This window comes from Tachyglossus aculeatus, chromosome X1 (assembly GCF_015852505.1).
Source record: "Tachyglossus aculeatus isolate mTacAcu1 chromosome X1, mTacAcu1.pri, whole genome shotgun sequence".
In the NCBI taxonomy this organism is placed as follows: domain Eukaryota; kingdom Metazoa; phylum Chordata; class Mammalia; order Monotremata; family Tachyglossidae; genus Tachyglossus; species Tachyglossus aculeatus.
The window spans coordinates 107,117,004-107,139,000 of record NC_052101.1 but is presented as its reverse complement, the minus strand read 5'-3'; the positions used below and the strand labels follow the sequence as shown (position 1 = coordinate 107,139,000).

Genomic DNA, 21,997 nt, shown 5'->3' with positions numbered 1-21,997 from the left:
TTAAACTATGTGTGTCATTTGAACAAAAATCAGAACTATTTCTTAATAGAATGCATTGCAAGGAGATCAAAAAGAGCTTGAGACTCTATTATATTTAGTCATAATAGTTTCTGTTAGTTACTCACCTCTTGCCCTCAAAGTAAAAAGGTTACAGAGTGATTTCTAATGTATCATAATAGTCAAATTATACATTAAAAGTAATTTTCCAATTCAAGTGCAATATCAATTTCAATAACACATCAAAGAAAGACCAAAAAATCATAGGGCATTGGTTTCTTGTGGATTTAAGTTAATTAAAGAGTAAACGTCTTTCCTGACCTTGATTCTTTGTTATGTTAAATGTGGGCACACGGTAATTACACATTCATTTTTGCAGGAAACACTGCCATCTCTGGCTAGATATTTATCTGAAGAATTACACACACTCTAGAACTGCACCTTTTTGATTTTTCCTTTTTGAAAGTAAATTGGAATCTCAAGAGTAATTTAGGGCAAGAGAAAAGTACAAACAATGACACTTTTGCTGGAACTAAAATCTCCCTTTACTTTGCCACAAAATACTACACTCCAAAGATTTGATGAAGGTAAAAAACACCCCCAAATAAATCCAAATGTCAAATTTCTCAATGAAGTAAGGACTAATGAAGCTATTCAGTTAAATACATATTTTACAGGGATTTTCCGCAGGAGTTCAACTCCATTTCCAGACTTCCAATCTATACCGAGTCAAGACCTTTTTCTGGAAAAAAAGTGATTTAGGAATTAATCGTCAACGGGCTTCAATGTAATAATGTGTCCTGACTAAGAATTATATCGAACACTGTTATTGAGTAGGGCTAATGGCTTGAACAACCGTTCATTTTAGACGTGGACTGATATATCATAACCAGATAATATTCACTTTCAGAGTAGCTGGAAATACATACGCATTTTCTTTGTGGTGGCATTAACTGTAGCGCTAAAGGGTCCTGAGCCAGCACTGTTGTACGCTCGTACAGCTGTGTAATATGTTAAGTTGCTCTTCAGGCCTCGGAGTCTCACCGTTGTCTCATTCCCTGCAACTTTGACTCGGTTAGTTGAGCCTTCTCTTTCTCCATTGGTCCAGTACCGTATCTAGTGGGCAACAGATGTAACATACTCAAATGTATACAAGAATGATTCTGTTTACAGTTGTCTTTTATCTTAGTTTCCAAGAAGAATTCTATTCAAGAAAAGTGTACTAGGTATGAAGTGTCTATTGCATTTGAAAATAGTAAAACTGGTATATAAAAGAAATTGTAAATTAATATTGAATGCACTTTAACAGCTACCATATATTCTCAATACTGGATACGCCTGTGTCTTTCACTGCACAGTATTTGTTTTTGACGGACAATTACTCTCCCCCACTTCAAAGCCTTACTGAAGGCACATCTCCTCAAAGAGGCCTTCCCTGACTAAAGCTTACTTTTCTCTTTTCCCACTCCCTTCTGCAACGCCCTGACTTGCTCCCTTTATTCATCCCCTCTCCCAGCCCCACAGCACTCGTGTACATATCTGTAATACATTTATTTATATTAATGTCTGTCTGCCCCTCTAGCCTGTCAGTTCATGTTGAGCAGGGAATGCGTCTGCTAATTGTTATATTGTACTCTCCCAAGTGCTCAGTACACTGCTCTGCACACAGTAAGTGCTCAATAAATACGCTTTATTGACCAAATGAAAAGTACTGTCTGGTAGTCATAAAGAGCATAAATATGTAGATATGGTGAAGAACACCTAAATAACTAATTAGAAAAATCTCCTTAAGTGGTGACCTTGTAAATAAAGCTCCCTTCTACACATCCACTGAAATATGCTAACAGGCAGATGAGAGACTGACATTTTAATAAAAGCATCGATTTTGAACCTCCGAAAGGTCTTTTTTCTCAGATATTTTCTTTTCTCATGCTCAAAGACTTATACGTAGGAAAGGGAAGTCATAGAATTATGTTGCCAACTTGTACTTCCCAAGTTGTACTACACTGCTTAGTACAGTGCTCTGCACACAGTAAGCGCTCAATAAATATGATTGAATGAATAGAGCAAAAAGTGGAAAGAAATGAGAAAGAGGAAGTAACCACCATATTCTCTTAGTTATTTTGGTTTTTTTTTTTTCAGTAAGATTACTGTGTCACTGTGCCAGAACAGGATTTGACTTTGGAGCAGATGATAAATACACACTAAATTGGATCTTTGAGGCACAGTCATAATACGTGTTCATTTGGATACCTGTTGTAGCTAATGAAATGAGCAAGTAATATATGGAACAGGGAAACATGACTTCTGAAATAACTTGATTCCATGTATCCTGAAGAGACACTGCATATTTCTGGTGAATACTGAAACTGTCTTGAAAGCCAATGTATTCTTGTCAAGATGACTAGCGGGAAACTAAAAGATTATCGCAGTGTAAAATGCAGGTCCTATATCTGGGAGCAAACTGTGTGATACTGCTATGGAGAGCCTAGACAAGCTTGATTCAATTTGGTCTCAAATTGAACCAAAGTTATAAAAAACAAGATTTTAAAAAATGTGAACTACAGTCTTGGAGAACTCAAAGAATGGTAAATTTGTAATTCTAAATGGAGAACACTTAGGAATTGTAACCTGCTGAGATATGCTGAAGACCTACATATCTGCACATGTATTATTTTATGAACTATTATAATGGGAAATTAAAATATAAATCAAAGATAAATGATGTCTCCCAATCGGCTTTTATGGCCTCTCCTGGGATGTGTCTTAATAATACTCGTAATTTTACTACTGGATGTGACAGTCCTGCCTAAACTTAATCCAAAATTTATCCTTCAATAAGCATACAGTAAAATCTCATTAAATTGGTATTGATTCAAAATAGTGTATAATTCAAAGCAAACATTATTCCCCAGCCAACTAGATGCTGTACTGTTCTATTGTTCTTTAATAAAAATATTAGATAATCCAAGTGCATCTAATTTGAAGCACATTTTTCCTTTTCCTTGTTTTTGGCTTGATGAAATTTAATGTATGGGAGATTACTAGCAATAGTTAAGAGTCTGAAGTATTTTCCAAGACTATAAAGACATCAATTATGGTAATATCTAGCAACAGCCACACATTTTACCAATGATAATATGAAGTTTGGTGCTAAAATCAACTACTCTTTCAGGCTTCGTTTTGCTTTGCATAATTATGACTGAATATGAACATGTTGAAACTATTTTAATCTTTGGAACAGTTTTAGAAATGAAGTGGGAGACAAAAATAACAATAATTACAGTATCTGTTAAGCATTTACTACATGCCGGGCACTGAATTAAGTGTTGGGATAGATACTCTATAAGCAGATTAGACACAGCCCCTGTCCCTCTTCCTGTCCTATCTGGGGCTCAAAGCCTAAATTCGAGGGAGGACAGGTGAGGAAATGGTGGCAAAGAGAAAGGTAAATGACTTGCTCAAGGTCAAACAGCAGGCAAGTGGAAGAACTGGGATTTAGAACCCAGGTCTCCTGATTCCCAGGCTGGTGTCTTTGCACTATCATGCTACTTCTTTTACTGGGATTATTTTAAATGATTGAAACACAAAATTGAACACAATACAAAAGCAGGGGCTCTTTGATGTCTCCTACAGGAAAAAGGAAGGAGAGAGTTTGGTTAATTTTATCTACAATGGACAATTTTTAGGACAATTCAAGTCCTCCAAATCTTTATTCTTCTCTTCACAGCAGATTTTTCAACAACAAATTATCCACAAAATGGCTTCAACACCCCCACAGTGTTTAGCCTTGGGTTGTTAGAGTCATGTGATTTCGGCTGTTATACACTGAGGCTTCAATTTCTTCTTCGGCATGTCCTGAACAAAACCAGTAGCCTCTCTGTTCATGTCTTGGGAGACTATTCATCTTCCTTAAGGCACCATTCTCTGACTTCGATAGATTGGCCCTGTTCTATCTGCCGCCCTACGGGGTCTGTATGTCATAGATGCATATCTCTTTTTCCTTTGCTACATTCTCCCTCTATCTAGGATTACATGCAGGAAAGATGAACAATATGCTGGCTGCAGCCGACATCAAGGTCTCACTGTGATGACACTGGCCAGGAGCAGAATTCTTCACATTGTCTTTCACTTCTATTTCATTTCCCCAAGCACTTAGTAGAGTGCTCTGCTCTCAAGGGGTGGATCAATAATAATGATAACAATGATAGTAATAATAATACTTGTTAAGTGCTTACTATGTATCAAGCATTAGGGTAGATTCGAGTTACGCAAGTTAGACACAGTCCCTGCCCTACATGGGACTCACAGTCTAAGTAGGAGAGAGAACAGGGATTTAACCCCCTTTTTACAGTTGAGGAAACTGAGGCTCAGAGAATTTAAGCCCAAGTTCACACAGCAGGGAGACAGTGGAGCCAGAATTAGAGCCCAAGTCCTCTGACTCCCAGGCCGATGCTTTTTTTCATTAAGCCGCACTGCTTCCCTATATCAATAAATAATATTGATTAATTGACATTGTGAACATGTGAGAAAGCACATGTAAGAGGGCGACCAGAAAATACATGAATTGGTAAAGTCTGACTTGACTGGATGCCCCTGGCCAAGGCTGTCTGACTTCAGAGAGTAAGTGGGCTAAGTAGACACAGTGGGCATTGTAACAGTGGGATTGTCTCACAACTGTGCAAGGATTTTCTGTTCTATTCTAGAAGGTTGGTGATTTTGAGATCTGTTAATTGTAAGATTGAAACTGTTGGTAGACTGCATTTAGCATTTGTTTTTACTATTCTTCCATTCTTGACATAGATTTGGGCAGATTTGGGGAGACTTCTCCTAAATGTTGTAAATTATGTTATTACCCCACAGGTAGACGGTGGACAGTTTTTCCCACCTCGGGGCAGACAAATGACTGAAACGAGCCCTACCTCTGGCTTTATCTGGAGTAGGCCTGAGGTAACAGAGGGATTATGCTGTTCAGTTGTGTAGGAAGAGAATAATATTCTCACCTTTTAATCTCTACTCTGTCTAACCTCACACAATTTAATTTAAGTATTTCCATGATAAGGTTAATGTATGGCTATATCTAATAATAGTTTCCCAGGGAAGTTGTGTATCAATCTTCCAAATTAATGGCAGAACCAGGTTGAGTGAAACTATTTCCCTGGGGCACTCTCACTGATCCCATCGGATGCTTACCAGAATTAAGAAAACAAAAAATTACCAATAAAAAAACCCAACCAGGGCAAACCAGACTGTCCCTCTCCTGCCAGATCCTGAAAGGGAACAAGTAAGGAGAAGCAGATTGAGACTGAGTGAGGTTTAGAAAAGAGGTCACTAAAGTTCCAGAAATAAACTCATGCTAAACAACAACAGTACATGCTCCTTCAAACAAAAAAAATGAATCTGGATACCCACAAAGCTGAAGAGTAAACTCTTCATGTTCACCATGATGTGAAAAAGGGAGGTGCTATTACAGGTCTTAAAGTCTAATAAATAAACTCAGGGAGTTGGCTTAGGCTACTAAGAAATTGTTTCTGGTCTCATTTCTACATCATTAATAGGTACTCCTAAGTGGTATGTTTTGAACCTACCATAATGATCTGAGTCAGTGCTAAAGATCTGCTTAAATTAGCATGTACACTTCACTCTGTTGTTTTCTTTTTCACAGCATTTATCAAGTAATCTCTAATGACATTTTTGGTAGCTGTTGCTTCAGAATGCTCTCACGTTCCAGACCTTCTTTCAAATAGCAGCATTGTTGTGATTTTGCAGAAACGTATCTTTGTTCTAATATGACATTCAATAGGGAGGATGCACAATCAGTGAGTATGTCTCTTCTAATCGCTCCTGGATTATCCCGAGACCCAGTTCAATTCAAGGTACCAAAGAACAAAGAAGGTCTTCCCCCCAAGACTGTGTCACTTCAAAGCTGTCCCCTCAAAATTTCCCAGCACAAACCACAGGAGATAATGTCCGGGTAAGTCATTCCCCGATCAGGAGACTTCAATATGTACAGCACTCTTCAAAGACTCATAAAAATGAAACCTGTATTAAGTAACACAGCAATGAAATTGTGGATGAATGCCTGTTACTTCAGTCAAGTGAAATATATTTTAGTAGGCTTACCTCATAGCCCAGAAGCCGTCCACTGCTCATTTTCCAAGGAATGGCATTCCAGGAAACCTCAATTACCGAAGACGAAATGCTATTTGCAAAGACACCAGATGGGGCTATGGCAGGCTCTGATTAGAAAAGAGAATTGAAAATAAGCCCGAAGTTTTTCTGATGGAAACCAACTGAGTTTGAATTTCTGTGATTTTATACATTTAATTAGTGAGATATCTAACAATTAGTTGTAGGTATGGTCTGTTCTTCTGTATGATGGGGGTTATGTCCGTGAAGAAGCCCTTGTTAAAGAAAATTCACAGTTTAATATTCACCTTATATCTGACACCACTCACATGTATCCAGACAGAATGATGTACATTCCGTAATTCTGCCATAGTGTTCCATCCAAAGTGTGGAGTGAAAGCAGATGTTATGGCACAAAAGACTGTGTAAGTCATGCTTTAAAAGCACAATTCATTCTATCACTTACCCTCTTCTGCAGAAAATACGGTAGCCACTGGGCTAAATGGCCCTTCCCCTTTGTTATTATAAACACCAACTTTTACTTCATATGGTGAAAATGATAGAATGCTCTCATTCCTAAAGACATATCTTGGTGTATCTGGAGACGTAACCACTGTCTGAATCCATGTTGAAAGGCCAAGGGGTCGGAAGGCAACAACATATCCAAAACCTTCACCATTTTGCAATTCTTCAGGCACAGGCTGGAAATAAAAAGGAAAAGTAGTACCAGAGGGTTACAGTATGCTGTACCATCTCTCCTGACATCACCTTTATGGTCTAGACCATGCTATTTTCCAGGAATTAATCATGCTTAATAATAATGGGATATACCACGTTTTGGGGCAAAAAGCAACTAAAAACTGAAAGAGCTAAAAAGGCCTCCATCTTGCTTTCTTTCTTGATCTTGGGTAAATTATCGATTCTTAATTGTTGAATCAGTGGTAAGGAATCACACATTAGTTTTGAAATTACTGATATGAGTTAAATAGTGAAGCAGAGTGGCCCAGTGGAAAAAGCATGGCACTGGCAGCCAGGAGACTTGGGTGATCATCTCATCTCTGCCAGTGGCCACTTGGGTGACCTTAGGCAAGTCATTTAACTTCTTTATGTCTTGGCTTCCTCTTTTGTAAAATGGGTATAAGATACCTTATACCTCTCCCCCTCTTCCCCCTCCCCCTCCCCATCCGCCTGCCTTACCTCCTTCCCCTCCCCACAGCACCTGTATATATGTATATATGTTTGTACATATTTATTACTCTATTTATTTATTTTACTTGTACATATTTATTCTATTTATTTTATTTTTTTAGTATGTTTTGTTTTGTTGTCTGACTCCCCCTTCTAGACTGTGAGCCCGCTGTTGGGTAGGGACCGTCTCTACATGTTGCCAACTTGTACTTCCCAAGCGCTTAGTACAGTGCTTTGCACACAGTAAGCGCTCAATAAATACGATTGAATGAATACCTATTCTCTCTCCCTTTTAAACTTGGAGCCCTATGGGTGACATGGATTGTACCTGATCTGATTATTTTATTTCTACCCCAGCACTTAGCACATAGTCAATACTTAAGGAATGCAACTGTAATCACTATTATGATAAGAGCTTAGATGCTTAATCTTTCATCATTTTCAATCAGAGATGAAGTAAAAGACCAAAATTATGAGGACTGGGTAATTCTTTGCCCTTACTTTATAGTAATATTTGCCTTCTTTTATACAATGCTGAGAGGAAAGAATGCAAACACAGATCACATGACAGAATGCAAACTAAATCCCATCCCCTGGGTTGTTACTCTAATATACCAGGCTGTTCATCAAAGAATATCATTCCAATGGGAAACTTGTTTGATAATAACTTACATCCCATGTAATAACCAGTTCAGATCTACTTCCTCCTCCACCACTTACTTCAGATGGGGGTACTTCTGGAGCTGAAAGGGAGAGAGAAATACAGATACGTTGCTGGGCTAATAAATGCATGTAGAATGGTATATTGACATTCAAACTCAATGGCTTGGGTTAAGATTTCAATGAAATATCCTCTGAAACTGGGACAGGAGATAAAGATCTCTTCCTATCTTGCCATTGAAGTAGGTGCCCACTTGGAATACTCCAACTTTAATGGCAGGACCACTAAGGCCATGGAAAAGCTGTGCACTCTTTGGGAAGTTAGAGCACAGAACTCTACCACTGTCCTGGCCAGAAAACCCGATCGCTATTCCACTAAGGGCACCACTTGGGTGCCTCAGAAGGATCACATACCTAAAGGAAGGTGCAAATTTAATCAACTTTCATTGATTTTTTTGTACTCCGTTCAAGGAATTGCACTCAATTGTGGTCATTATTAATCCCTTATATGAAGCATTACTGCATTTGAAATTAAGATGCATCAAACAATTTCCATCTGGGGGTAATTTAATGCAAATGCATGTGGAAATATATATATCCCAGATGAACAGTAGGAATTAGCCACTCTAATAAATTGAGATATGTATTCAAACTGTAGGCTTGTGCCGGATGGTTAATCTGATAAATGGTTTGCCAGTAGCTGATTGGTATTGGTTAATTTATATGTTTTTATATATACTTTATATAATTTTAAGTCTTTCAGAATAGAATTAAATTTCCATCAGCATGAGCCATACTTTGAAAATGTTCCAAATTATTGGCTATAAACCTGATTTGATTGAAATTCACTCTAATATGGCTTATGCTCTGAGCCATATTCATATCTTGCCTAATTCTCCACCACAGACAGTATGTTCATCCATATTTCGGAGTCTCCAAACCATACAGAATAGAATCACATGTGTGTTACTCTGTGACATAGCGTGTTCATAATTATAAAATGGCATGTTTTCAAGTGAATATCATAACTTACATCTTAGCCCAAAATTCTAAAACAGTCACCCGGGATTTAAATTTGGTCCCATTCTATTTAGTAAAGTATAACCTGAAGAAGGAAATCCATTTGTTCTTATGCCACTCCTAGGATTCTATATTACATCTTTTAATTTTCAGTGTTCCTGTCCAGGCCTTTATCTGTATTATAAAACACCTTTGCTGTTTCATAGCCTTTTAAAATAAGATAGTGATTTCAATTACTGCTTTTGTCTTAACACCTACAAATCACAAGACACCTTTTTACTCATCACATGAGAGCATTCATGACTCCAACATATCAGCCAAGGGCATGCTGAGACTTTATAAAAGGAGTATTAATAATTACCACTATCTTACAATCTGTGGTTTCTTATTATAGACAAAAATACTTTAATGTTAACAGTAACTATGCAGGGTTGATGCCAGTACTTGCACAATTATAGTAACTAGAGAATATCAAACTGCACTCATTTATTAGAATTCTTGTTAGTAGACTTTGTTGTGTGATGTGTCCCTCAAGTACCTAGTGCAATACAGTACAAGTACGCGGTAAATACTGTTGATACCACTGCAGATACCGAAAGGCAGATCAGAACATTTCTGTACTCTATTCATATTTGTCTTTTTGATAAATTCCCAGCTGTCCAAGACCATCTATAAGAAAAGTCACACACATTATAGACATGCCTGAACAGTTTGTCGAGGGAAATGTCATTCTGTTTCAGAAATATATTCCTGCTATTCTTTATGACACTCCCAACTGTAATAAGCAGAGACGAATCATGAATCAAAACACATGCACTTTCATTATTAAGCAATAAAAAAACAACAAGAACACTAACCTGCCTCTTCAGTTCTTACTTTTGTTGAGGGTGAACTGGGTTCTCCACCTCCAATTTTGTTATTAGCTACAACACGGAATTCGTATTCCACCCAAGGGTTTAAATCGACTACAGTTGCTGTCAGTGTTTTCCCATCAATGACCTCTGGCACTGGAAAAGAACATTTCAAGAACTAAGAATTTCCACTTCTAACGTTGGTTCGGAAAGGATATCGATTTTGCCCATATTTGTCTCTTGCTACCTGTTGCGACTCTCTGCCAGCCCACAGAGAAAGGTGTCCTGGCCTGAATTGTATAGGATGTAATTGGACTATAGTTATCTATTCCCTCTTTCCATGACAATTGGACTTTGGTGTCTGTTATTTTATCCACTTTCAGACCTTCTGGGGGTCCAGGTGAACCTAATTCAAGGAAAAATCAAGAAACTAGTGTTAAATTGCAAACCTATCAGGACTGGGTAGCCTTCTAAAGCGTGAGTTGAGTTCTTCAACTATTATCTGCACAAGACAGACTACTCATGTAAGGTTTTGTTCACATTCCTAAACCTGGAGAGTATGCCACGAAAACCATCACCATCCTAAAGAAAAGACAACAATATATAAATACAGAACAGTACTGTTCCAATTTCCATAGCCCTGGCTTGGCAATAAAACTCATTTTTTAAAACATGTAATACAGGTATGCTTCTTGTTTAGAAGACATTAAGCTAAATTGTGCATTCCACCAGCACAATACTCCCCTATTATAGATGATACATTCTTTTAGAGATCTTTCTACACCAAAATTCCGGTAACTCAACAAATCCAATGCCTTTCACTTTATTCTTGATTTCATTATCTTAATAATATATCTCTGTACTCCATCAACTTGTGCTATAACATGGCTGAACTGACGGAAGGGTGTACTGCAGTGACTTTTCAGTTCAGCTGGAAATCAGTACCCCGGAGAGCAGTTTAGCAGAGTAAATACGTTCATCTCGGTTGTAACGTGATGGTTGTGTTCTTACAAAAACACTCAGGTTATATGTGAAAACCTAGTAACCACTGAGTTAATAAAATTAACGGGTTGGGGGTACAAGATTTAAAGTATAACCATGTCTAATGTTTTTGTATACACATTCCTATGTTATTATGTCCAACACTATTACAGTGCTATATAACTCTTGCTACTAGAAATTTTACTATATTAAATACTGTTATGGCAGAACTCAGTTCAAGGGGAAGTACAGGTTTTGGAAAGCCTACAAACAGCTACTCATATCAAATCCGATCACTGAGCTAATGAGATGAATATAAACACATCACTCGCACAGCAACTGTGGAATGCCAATCAGAGTGGAAATATACTGAGTGTATATTTAAGATTCAATTATAGCTTTTATCCTTACAATCATCTCATCAAGACAACGGGAAAAACATTTTCCACAGTGAGACTAATATTAAACCCAGATGTACTAACATATTCATAAAATCTGACAACGCTAGAATGTAAAAACAAGTTAAAGAGTACCTCGAACAATAAGGTCTGTTGATGATGAAACACTGTCTACTCCTGTCTCTACCATACAGACATACTTTCCACCATGCTTTAGCTGGACATTTCTAATCATCAAATCACCAGCTGAACTCTGTTGAAAATACAAAGTAATGAGTTATTCCTTGGATACGTGAAGAAAAGCAGGTTGGCCTAATGGATTGGGTGTCAGGAGACCTGGGTTATAATCCCAGCACCACCATCTGCTTGCCCTATGACCTTGGATGAGACACTTCACTTCTTTGTGTCTCGGTTTCCTCATATGCCAAATGGGGATAGGATAACTCTTCTCCTTATCCCTAATACTGTGACCTCATGTGAGACAGTAACTGTCTGATCTGATCATACTGTGTCTACTCAAGTGCTTGGTATGGTGCTTGGCATATAAAAAGTGCTTAAGAAATACCACAGTTGTTATTATTAGAAAGAAAAACAACAACTACAGGAGGTCTAAGTAATGGAGATACTTTGATTATAAACTATGCTACAGTGTAAATGAAAACACTGTGTGCAATTACACTCACTGTACAGTGTAGCACATATGATTTTATAGGGAAATAAACAATTGATGAACTCTGTGGACAAAAAAGTGCTTAAGGATAGAGATGAAAATCTCTTAAGATCTCTGTTTACTTCTCCTTGGACCTAATTCTCAGCATTAGATCAACACTGCTCCCTTTATTTCAGCCCCTTTCCATTAACCAATCAAGCAATCATATTTATTGAGTGCTTACTGTGTGCAGAGCCCTGTACTAAGCACTTGGGAGAGTAAGTAGAGTATAACAGAGTTGGTAGACAGATTCCCTGCCCACAAGGAGCTTACAGTCTAGAAAGGGAGACCGGCCTTAAGATAAATAAATAAATTATGGATTTGTACCTAAGTTCGGTAGGGCTGAGGGCAAGGTGAATAAAGTATGCAAATCCAAGTGCAAGGGCAGTAACTGACAGAGAAGTGTAAAACATTCTTGAGCATGGTAGGTGATAAATGTTGCATTAAGAGGGGATTATCTCAGTTGAATGACTTAACAGAAGAGTGAAACATAAAATATTTACATCCATTTCAACACATATATATTGAATTTAGGGAGCTGTGCTTGACCCACATGAATTTATACATAAGAAGCATAAACCTCTAGTTGTAACCTTATGAATACCATCTATAATTACATATTTTCCAAATGTTTAGCACCAATTTTAATATAAAACATATATCTCTGGGGACTATTCAGTTATTGATTTAGATCTTGCTAAAACATCAGTGACAAATGGACATCATCATCATAAATGGTATTTTCATTCATTCAGTTATAGTTATTGAGTGCTGACTGTGTCCAGGCCACTGTATTTAAGCACTTGGAAGAGTACAATACAATAATAATCAGACCCATTCCCTGCCCACAGTGAGCTTACAGTCTACAGGTGGGGAGACAGACATTAATATAAATAAATTACAGTTATGTACACAAGTGCTGTGGGGCTGGGAGGGGAGATGAACAAAGGGAGGGAGTCAAGACGACCCAGAAGCGAGTGGGAGAAGAGGAAGGGGGGCTTAGCCAGAGAAGGTCTTTTGGAGGAGATGTGCCCTCAATATGGCTTTGAAGGAGTGGAGAGTGATTTTCTATTAGATTTGAGGAGCGAGGGCATTCCAGGCCAGAGGCAGGACATGGGCAAAGGGTTGGCGGTGAGATCGACTGTGAGCCCGTCTTCTAGACTGTGAGCCCGCTGTTGGGTAGGGACTGTCTCTATATGTTGCCAACTTGCACTTCCCAAGCGCTTTGTACAGTGCTCTGCACACAGTAAGTGCTCAATAAATACGATTGAATGAGTGAATGAATAGATGAGTTCGAGGCATAGTGAGAAGGTTAGCTTTAGAGGAGAAAAGTGTGCGGGCTGGGTTGTAGTAGAATAGCGAGTAAGATAGGCAGGGGCAATGTGATTGAGGGCTTTATATACAAAAGTGAGGAGTTTTTGTTGACCACTTACGGTGTGCAGAGCACTATACTAAGCACTTGGGAGAGTTCAACCCAACAGAATTGGTAGACATGTTCCCTGCCCATAATCACAAACTGCAATTCAGTTTATTCCAGATAAATTAATAAAACAGTGCCAAAGGAATAATGGGCTATGTTAATTGGGAAACCCGTTAAGCAATCTCACATTAAAAAGTCGGTGAAATTACAAAGGGCTCATGCACATATCTGAATTTTTAATTGACGGTAGAATTTCCAGTGTGGGTTTTCCAGGCGCTATCATGAATTACTTTTGAGGCCTAATGAATTGAATCAAACTTCCTATGACTTTATAGGACTCCTCAAATATTGCTCTTGGTGTTGCTTATTCTCGATTGAGTATATTATGGTGCGTTTTCTTTTCAATCTAAAGTAAATATCAGTAGAAGTGTACAGTGGGAAGACGGGTATAAATTTTGATTGACAGCTATCAATCTATCAATGATATTTATTGAATGCTCACTGTATGCAGAGCACTCTACAAAGCACTTAGGAGAGTACAATAAAACAGAGTTGGGAGGCGGGTTCCTGGCTCATGAGGAGCTCACGGTCTAGAGTGGGAGACAGACGTCGAAATAAATGAATAATTTACAGATTAGTACATAAGTGCTGTGGGACTGAGGGTGAACTGATTATCCGGTGCTTAAAGGGTAAAGATATAAGTGCATAGACAACACAGAAGGGAAAGAGAGTAGGGGGGGAAATGGCTTAATCAGGGAAGGCCTCTTGGAAGAGATATGATTTTTAATAAGTACTTTTAAGGTGGGGAAGGAAGTGGTCTTTGGTATGTGAGAACGGAGGGAGTTCCAGGATAGAGAGAGGACATGGGGAAGAGTCAGTGGCAAAATAAATGAGATTGAGGTACAGTGAGTCAGTTGACAGTACAGTGCCTGGCACATAGTAAGCACTTAACAAATACCACTATCATTATCATTATTATTATTGGAGGAACAAAATGTACGGACTCTGTTATAGTAGGAACTCTATGGCGATTGAGTGTTTTGTATCCAATAGTAAGGAATTTCTGTTTAATGCAGAAGTGGATGGGCAACCACTGGAGGTTCTTGAGGAGTGGGGAGAGATGGATAGAACTTTTTGAGAAAAATAGTCTGGGCAGCAGAGTATGGACTGGAATGGAGAGGCAGGGAGGTCAGTGAGGAGGCTGAGGAGTCAAGGTGAGCTATAACTGCTTGAATCAAAGTAGTAGCAGTTTGGATGGAGAGGAAAGGCAGGGTTTTGCGATGCTGTGAAAGTGGAACCGACAGGATTTGGTGAAGGATTGAATATGTGTGTTTAATAGGAGGGATGAGTCCAGAATAATGCCAAGGGTAGGGGTTTGTCAGGGAGAGTCAGGAAGAATGGTGGTGTTGTCTACAGTGATGTAAAAGTCAGGAAAAAGACAGAGTTTGCGTGGCAAGATTAGCCATTCTGTTTTGGATATGTTAAGTTTGAGGTGTAGATATGACAACCCAGAAGAGATGTCCTGAAGGCATGGAGTAAATACAGGACTGCAGATAAGGAAGGAGGTCAGGGCTGGAGAAGTAGATTTGGGAATCATCCATGTAGAGGTGGAAAGTGAAGCCATGGGAGCAAATGAGTTCTCCAAGGGAGTGGTTGTAGATGGAGAATAAAAGGAGACCCAGAACTGAGCTTCGGAGGCCTCCCACTGTTAGAGGGAAGGAGGCAGAGGAGGAGCCTGCGAAAGAGAAAAGGAAGGCTAACCTCTGAAGGAAAGGTTAGAGAGATGAGAGGAGACCCAGGAGAGGAGAGTTTCAGTGAAGCCAAGCCTGGATAATATTTCAAGGAGAATCAATCAACCAATGGTATTTACTGAGTACTTACTGTGTGCAGAGCACAGTACTAAGTGCTTGGGCGAGTACAATATAACAGAGTTGGTAGACACATCCCCTGCCTCTCCCTTAGAGTGTAGAGGGGGAGACAGACATTCATAATAATAAATAATTTACAGATATGTTCATAAGCACTGAAGCACTTAGGGTGGGGTGAATCCCAAATGTCCAAAAGGGATGGATCCAAATACAAAGATGACACAGAAGGGAGAGGGAGTCCGGGGAAAGAGGGATTAATGGGGGAAGGCTTCTTGGAGGAGATGTGACCTTATTAAGGTTTTGAAGGTGGGGAGAGTGGTAGCTTGGCCTAAATGGATGGGGAGGGCATTCCACGCCAGAAGAAGGATGTGGGAAAGGGGTCAGTGGGACACAGTGAGAAAGTTGGCGCTAAAGGAGTAAAGCGTGTGGGTTGGGCTGTAGTAGGAGACAAGTGAGGTAAGGTAGAAGGGGGCAAAGTGTTTGAATGCTTTAAAACCATTGGTTTGGAGATTCCGTTTGATGCGGAGGTGAATGGCCAAACACTGGAGGTTCTTGAGGAGTGGAGAGACATGGACTGATTGTTTTTTTAGAAAACAATGATCAGGGCAGCAGAGTAAAGTATGCACTGGAGTGGGGAGAGACAAGAGACAGGGTGGTCAACGAGGAGGCACATGCAGTAGTCTAGGTGGGATAGGATAAATGCTTGGATAAATGTAGCAGCAGTTTGGATAGAGAGGACAAAGGGTGGATTTTAATGATGTGAAGGTAGAACTGACAGGATTTGGTGACAGAATGAATATATGAGTTCTATGAGAGAGGTGAATTGAGGACAATGCCAAGGTTACTTTCCAAAGGCTTCTTCCCAACTGCTTTCAGTTGTGGTATTTGTTAAGCACTTAATGTATTCCAAGCACTGTACTAAGTGCTGATGCAGATACAAGATAATCAGGTCACAAATGGAGCTCACAGTCTAAGTAGGAGGGAGAATAGGTATTGAATCCCCATTTTGTAGATGAGAGGATTGAGGCCCAGAGAAGTGAAGTGACTTGCCCAAGCTCACACAGCAGGTAACTGCAGAGTGGGGATTAGAACCCATGTCCTCTCCTGGCCATGCTACTTCCCTCGAAAGAAGTTTAAATTGTATTTTAAATCTTTTAACATTAAAAATGGGGAAAAATATTTGAAACCATCATTCCTACAACATAAGGATAATCAGCCAATTGTTTTTCAGTCAATTAATGGTATTTATTTTGAGCACCTGCTGTGTGTAGAGCACTGTATTAAGCTCTTGGGAAAGTATAATACAGTTGGTAGACACCATCCCTGTCCACAAGAATCTTAAAGTCTGAGTTTCATGAGACGATGTCTGTAACACTGATTTCTAGAAAAATCTCAAAAAGTCAAGGTTACAAAGTCAAGCCTGGATTAAGGAAACCTCCTGCCAGAGATTCAGATTCAACATTTACCTTCAGCATGACAAACTATCAGTAAAAACGAATCCTGAACCAAGCATTCTGAACAAAATGCTCCTGCAGGACTGTCACAGAGCATAATTTTTCTATTGCGAAACACTTAAACTGCTATGTGACGACAAAGCTGAATAGGTAGCACTGCCTCCTTTTCACTACTGTAAACCCCATGTATAACTTCCATATTCTTCATTCATCACATCACCCTTCTGCCAGTTAAACACTGGCATTCCGTGTAAATCATTTCTGGATGCCTGAAATTACTCTGAATGACATAGCACTTCTGAAACAGGGTTGCTAATCTCAACTGTCAAGATTCCCAAGAGAAGTAGCAAGTGAAGTGACCTTACATTTGCATCTTGGGCTAAGCAAATTAAATCTTTGCTACTGGGGACATTCAAAGCAACAGCAAGGTTGCCTTTATTCTGACTCACTACTGACCCAAAGCCCAGAAATATTGGCAGCCTTTGAAACATGAGAATTTGCAGCAGCATTGTAATTGCTTTTAATTTTACTGACCGATTAACAATTTCAGTTGTCACTTGGTTGTCTGAACAAGTGGTATTAGAGGATCTTGATGAGCAGTCTATTAAATTCAAAATGTGGAGTGATTTTCTTCGACCCCTATGCAATCCACAGAGAGATCTAGACTGCGAGCTCCTTGTGGACAGGAATTGTGTCTATCAACATTATTGTACTTTACTCTCCTAAGCTTTTCATTCATTCATTCATTCATTCAATCGTATTTATTGAGCACTTACTGTGTGCAGAGCACTGTACTAAGCACTTGGGAGAGTAAAAAATAACAATAAACGGACACATTCCCTGCCCACAATGAGTTTACAGTCTGGGGTGGGGGGGAGATGGAGATTAATATAAATACATAAATTACAGATATGTACAGGAGTGCCGTGGGGCTGGGAGGGGGGATATATAAGGGAGCAAGTCAGGGTGACACAGAAGGGAGTGGGAGAAAGGGGGAAGGAGGGCTTAGTTAGGGAAGGCCTCTGGAAGGAGATGTGCCTTCAATAAGGCATTGAGGGGGGGAGGGTAATTGTCAGATTTGAGAAGGGAGGGCATTTCAGGCCAGAGGCAGGATTTGTGCGAGGGGTCGGCAGCCAGATAAACAAGATTGAGCTACAGTGAGAAGATTAGTATCAGAAGAGTAAAGTGTGCGGGCTGGGTTGGAGTAGGAGAGTAGTGAGGTGAGGTGGGAGAGGGCAAGGTGATTGAGTGCTTTGAAGCCAATGGTGAGGAGTTTTTGTTTGATGCGGAGGTGGATGGGCAACTACTGGAGTTTCTTGAGGAGTGGGAAAACATGTCCTGAATGTTTTTTTAGAAAAATTATCCAGGCAGCAGAATGAAACCTGGACTGATGTGGGGAGAGACGGGAGGCTGGGAGGTCAGCAAGGAGGCTGATACAGTAATCAAGGCAGAATAGGATAATAAAAATAATAATAATGATAATAATGGCATTTGTTAAGCACTTACTATGTGCAAAGCACTGTTCTAAGCACTGGGGGGATACAAGGTAATCAGGTTGTCCCACATGGGGCTCACATTCTTTGTCCCCATTTTACAGATGAGGAAACTGAGGCACAGAGAAGTAAAGTGACTTGCCCCAAGTCACACAGTTGACAAGTGGCGGAGCTGGGATTAGAACCCTTGACCTCTGATTCCCAAGCCCGTGCTCTTTCCACTGAGCCACACTCCTTCTCATAAGTGATTGTATTAACATGGAAGCAGTTTGGATGTACAGAAAAGGGTGGATTACAGTGCTCTGGACACACAGTAAGTGCTCAGTAAATACCACCAATAGATCAAGAAGATAAATGTGCATTCTTTGCTAGGCTTAACAGGGAAGGCATCTTACCACACCCTATGTACTCTTGGTAATTCTCTAGGAATAGCAACATCTCAGTGATTTCAGGAAGTCTTTCTCAGGTGATCTTTCTATAGTTCAGGGTCATGCGACTGCAAGCTCTAGATTGAAAACTGGTTATGGGTAGGGAATGTGTCTGTTACATTGTACTCTTTCAAGTGCTTAATACAATGCTCTGCACACAGTAAGCTCTCAATAAATACAATTGAATTGGATGTGCAGTGCTATGTTTTTACTGGAGGTGTGACCATTCCCGATCAGCAACAACAGGCAAATAGTCATACCTCCGGTGAAAATATGGCAACATCAGGTAAATTCTCCCGGTTGCCCCAGAGCCCCACGTGGGACAACCTGATTACCTTCTATCTACCCCAGGGCTTAGAACAGTGCTTGGCACATAGTAAGCACTTAACAAATACCATAATTATTGTTAATACACCTGCTCACAGCACATTCTAAGCTTAAGTAACCAAAAAAGTCTATTAACAGTTTAACCAAATTATACTTGGCTAAAAGGTATTGCCATGATAATAAATTTCCCAAGATAGAAAAAAAAACTTATCTGTTTTTTGAATTTTCCATATTCTGTAGGTTACTGGTGTACTACCCATCGATTGTAAGCCTGTTGAGGACTGGGGCTATGCTTTTTATGAATACTGAGCGTTCCCAAGTGCCTCCTTCAATGCTATGTACACCAAAATCACCCAAATGCTGCTGATAATGATCAGGAGATGGGTTAAATCACTGCAGTTTACTGTGGAGTGACATTTAATAAGTCTGTTACTGTGGGGATCTTTTCTCTTTTTCCATTTCCGTGTCTACCTATATGGCATTGGTTTTGCCTTGATTCATCTTTTCCATTTCTTCTGTAACTAAATATAGTTTTCCTCTTTCCTCTGTATTCCACTCTCTTCCAACTTACTCTTCCAGCCTTGCTCTGAATTGACAATCTCAGTCTTCTTTCTGGATCCTTCCCCTGTCCTGTCCCGGGTTCTTGGATTCGTTTCATTTTTCTTCGGCTGCTACGTTAGTAGGCCCACACTATATTATATGTCTTTCTTCTAGGGCATATACAAGTGCCTTTTCTTTGGCTTCGTTTCAAATTTCCAATTCCAAATTTCCATCGCTCTAGCTCTATTGTTTCCTTAGGTAAACTTCCATGGGTGTGGCCTTTGAATTTACACATCTGCCCAAGAAGGAGTCACAGTAGATACAAGCATATTTATTGTGAAATCTCAACTGTTATGAGTGGAGGCTTGGAAAGGAATTTTTAAGAGATGCACAAATAAAGAACTTATTCAAGGCCACCCATGTCCTAAACCTTGCTGAAAAGAAATTGGAATTCTAGCTGTACTTTTCAGTGCTAAATTCATTGGATAAGAGTCAGTGGTTTGTTCATGAGTTTATTGAGTGCTTACTATGTGCAGAGCACTATACTAAGTGCTTGGAACAGTACAACAGAAATGACAAAATGTTCCCTGCCCACAACCAGCTTACAGTCTCCATAAGATTTCTCACAACACCTTGTTTCTCATAACCCTACACAGAGTTTTATGCCGAACATGCTTCTATAATCACAGGAAAGGAGATTTCATTTTTTTATTCAAAGTCACATTGAAAATGATAAAACGTGATGAAACCTTCATTCAGTATCACTTCTTGCCTATCAATACACTGTTCTGGCTAGCAAAAGTTTGATCTAAAATACTTAAATCAATGAAAAGGAAAACAGTATGTAAAATCAAAGACGGCCTCCTTAAGGCAGGACAGATAATCTACCTCAAACTCCGGAAAATGTTCAAAAAATTAGAAGAGCTGCAATAGAAGCATGTATCTTTCCCATTTTTCTCAGGTACATCAATTAAACTTAATTATTAATCATTAAGTCCTACAATGTAGAGTACTGATTTCATTTCTACAGTGTTCAACCTCTAACATTTCAGGAGAAAAAAATGTACACTATCATAATCACTTTTCTCATTGTTCATTTGGTTCATTAGATTTGTACCCATTAACCAAAGGCCTCGAGGCAAAAATATCAAAATTCAGGAATAAAACTAAATATTCATACAGCTAGCTAAGCGCACTATAAACCTCCAACCAATCAGGATCAGCTAGCCTCAAAAAATGGAATTCTAATGCTCTGCACACTAAATAGCCATTTCTGTAATGCTATATGAAGAGGAAATCCCAGTATTTGGATTTTTGAGATATGGTAATACTGCTATTTAGAAACAAATATCCATTATATTTATGTCAAACTTGAATAAACTCATCTACAAAAGTGATTTAATCTATTTGAGTTGGCCTAATTACATTCTCTTTTATTTTTTGTTGTGTTGGGAAATTGATTAAATGCAATTAAACAAAATAAATGCACAAAACCAAAGGTAAATAATCAAAGCAATTGCAGCCAACACAAACTATCAGTTCACATTTCAGCTCGGGCCGTAGTGTCTGAATTACTGCAGACAAATGTATACCATTTTTACTGAAAATGAATGGAGCTTTGAAAACAAATATAAATTTTTAATTGAAATCATTAAAAAACTTAGAGAGGAGGATTAGCTTGCCTTACATTACACCCACCTAAAAAATGACTGGTGTCTAGATGGGTTAGGGCATGGCAAAGTAGTAATAATAGTAATAGTAATGATGATGGTATTTATTAAGCAGTTACTATGTGCAAAGCACTGTTCTAAGCACTGGGGAGGCTACAAGGTCAGGTTGTCCCACGGGGGGCTCACAGTCTTAATCCCCATTTTACAGATGAGGTAACTGAGGCACAGAGAAGTGAAGTGACTTGCCCAAAGTCACACAGCTGACAGTTGGCAGAGCTGGGATTTGAACCCATGACCTCTGACTCCAAAAGCTCTTTCCACTGAGCCACGCTGCTTCTGCTTTTTGTGAAGTGCTTGCTGTGTTCTGGGGCATTGTACTAAACACTGAGAAAGAAATTAGCCATGCTCCCTTGTCCCTCAAGGGACATTTTAGGGCCACGTTGGGTGGCTATGATGACCACTGTTTCATATACTTCCTAGGTCCTGATTCCTTGGGCATTGGAAGCTGCCGAGTAACATGCTAAGTTCTCCACTCCATTCCTTTATTACCCAGTACAAGACAGTTGTGGTGGGGCATTAGGAACAGAGCTAGAGTCAATCAATCAATAGGTGGGATTTACTGTGTGCTTACTGTGTGCAGAGCACTATACTTAGTGCTTGGGAGGGTACAATTCAACAGAGTGCAAGACAAGGTTGATGGAGATTGTATTATTTAGACAGGTCTCCCGCTTATACAGCTACATTCTACTAGTCACATTTCCCAGACCTTCGAGGGGAACTTAGCATCAGCAGGCTTTTCCACTCTCTAGCACTTCCCATCATCCCACCCTCAGATGGCCTCGGGGAAGGCCCCAGCATCTAGAA

The 21,997-nt window shown here is 39.4% G+C and overlaps 1 protein-coding gene across 2 annotated transcripts in view; it reads right to left on the bottom strand.

Moving 5' to 3' along the window:
- The window catches only part of LOC119950329 (contactin-3-like), a 281,892-nt gene that overhangs the window by 17,820 nt on the left and 242,075 nt on the right, over window positions 1-21,997 (bottom strand). For both annotated transcript variants that reach the window (XM_038772626.1, XM_038772625.1), the window contains exons 13-19: window positions 11,360-11,477; window positions 10,093-10,251; window positions 9,852-10,001; window positions 7,987-8,057; window positions 6,593-6,827; window positions 6,121-6,236; window positions 927-1,113 (exon numbers count right to left, since the gene is read on the bottom strand). In XM_038772626.1, the coding sequence (XP_038628554.1) occupies window positions 927-1,113; window positions 6,121-6,236; window positions 6,593-6,827; window positions 7,987-8,057; window positions 9,852-10,001; window positions 10,093-10,251; window positions 11,360-11,477 (1,036 nt within the window). The remainder of the gene's footprint in view (window positions 1-926; window positions 1,114-6,120; window positions 6,237-6,592; window positions 6,828-7,986; window positions 8,058-9,851; window positions 10,002-10,092; window positions 10,252-11,359; window positions 11,478-21,997) is intronic.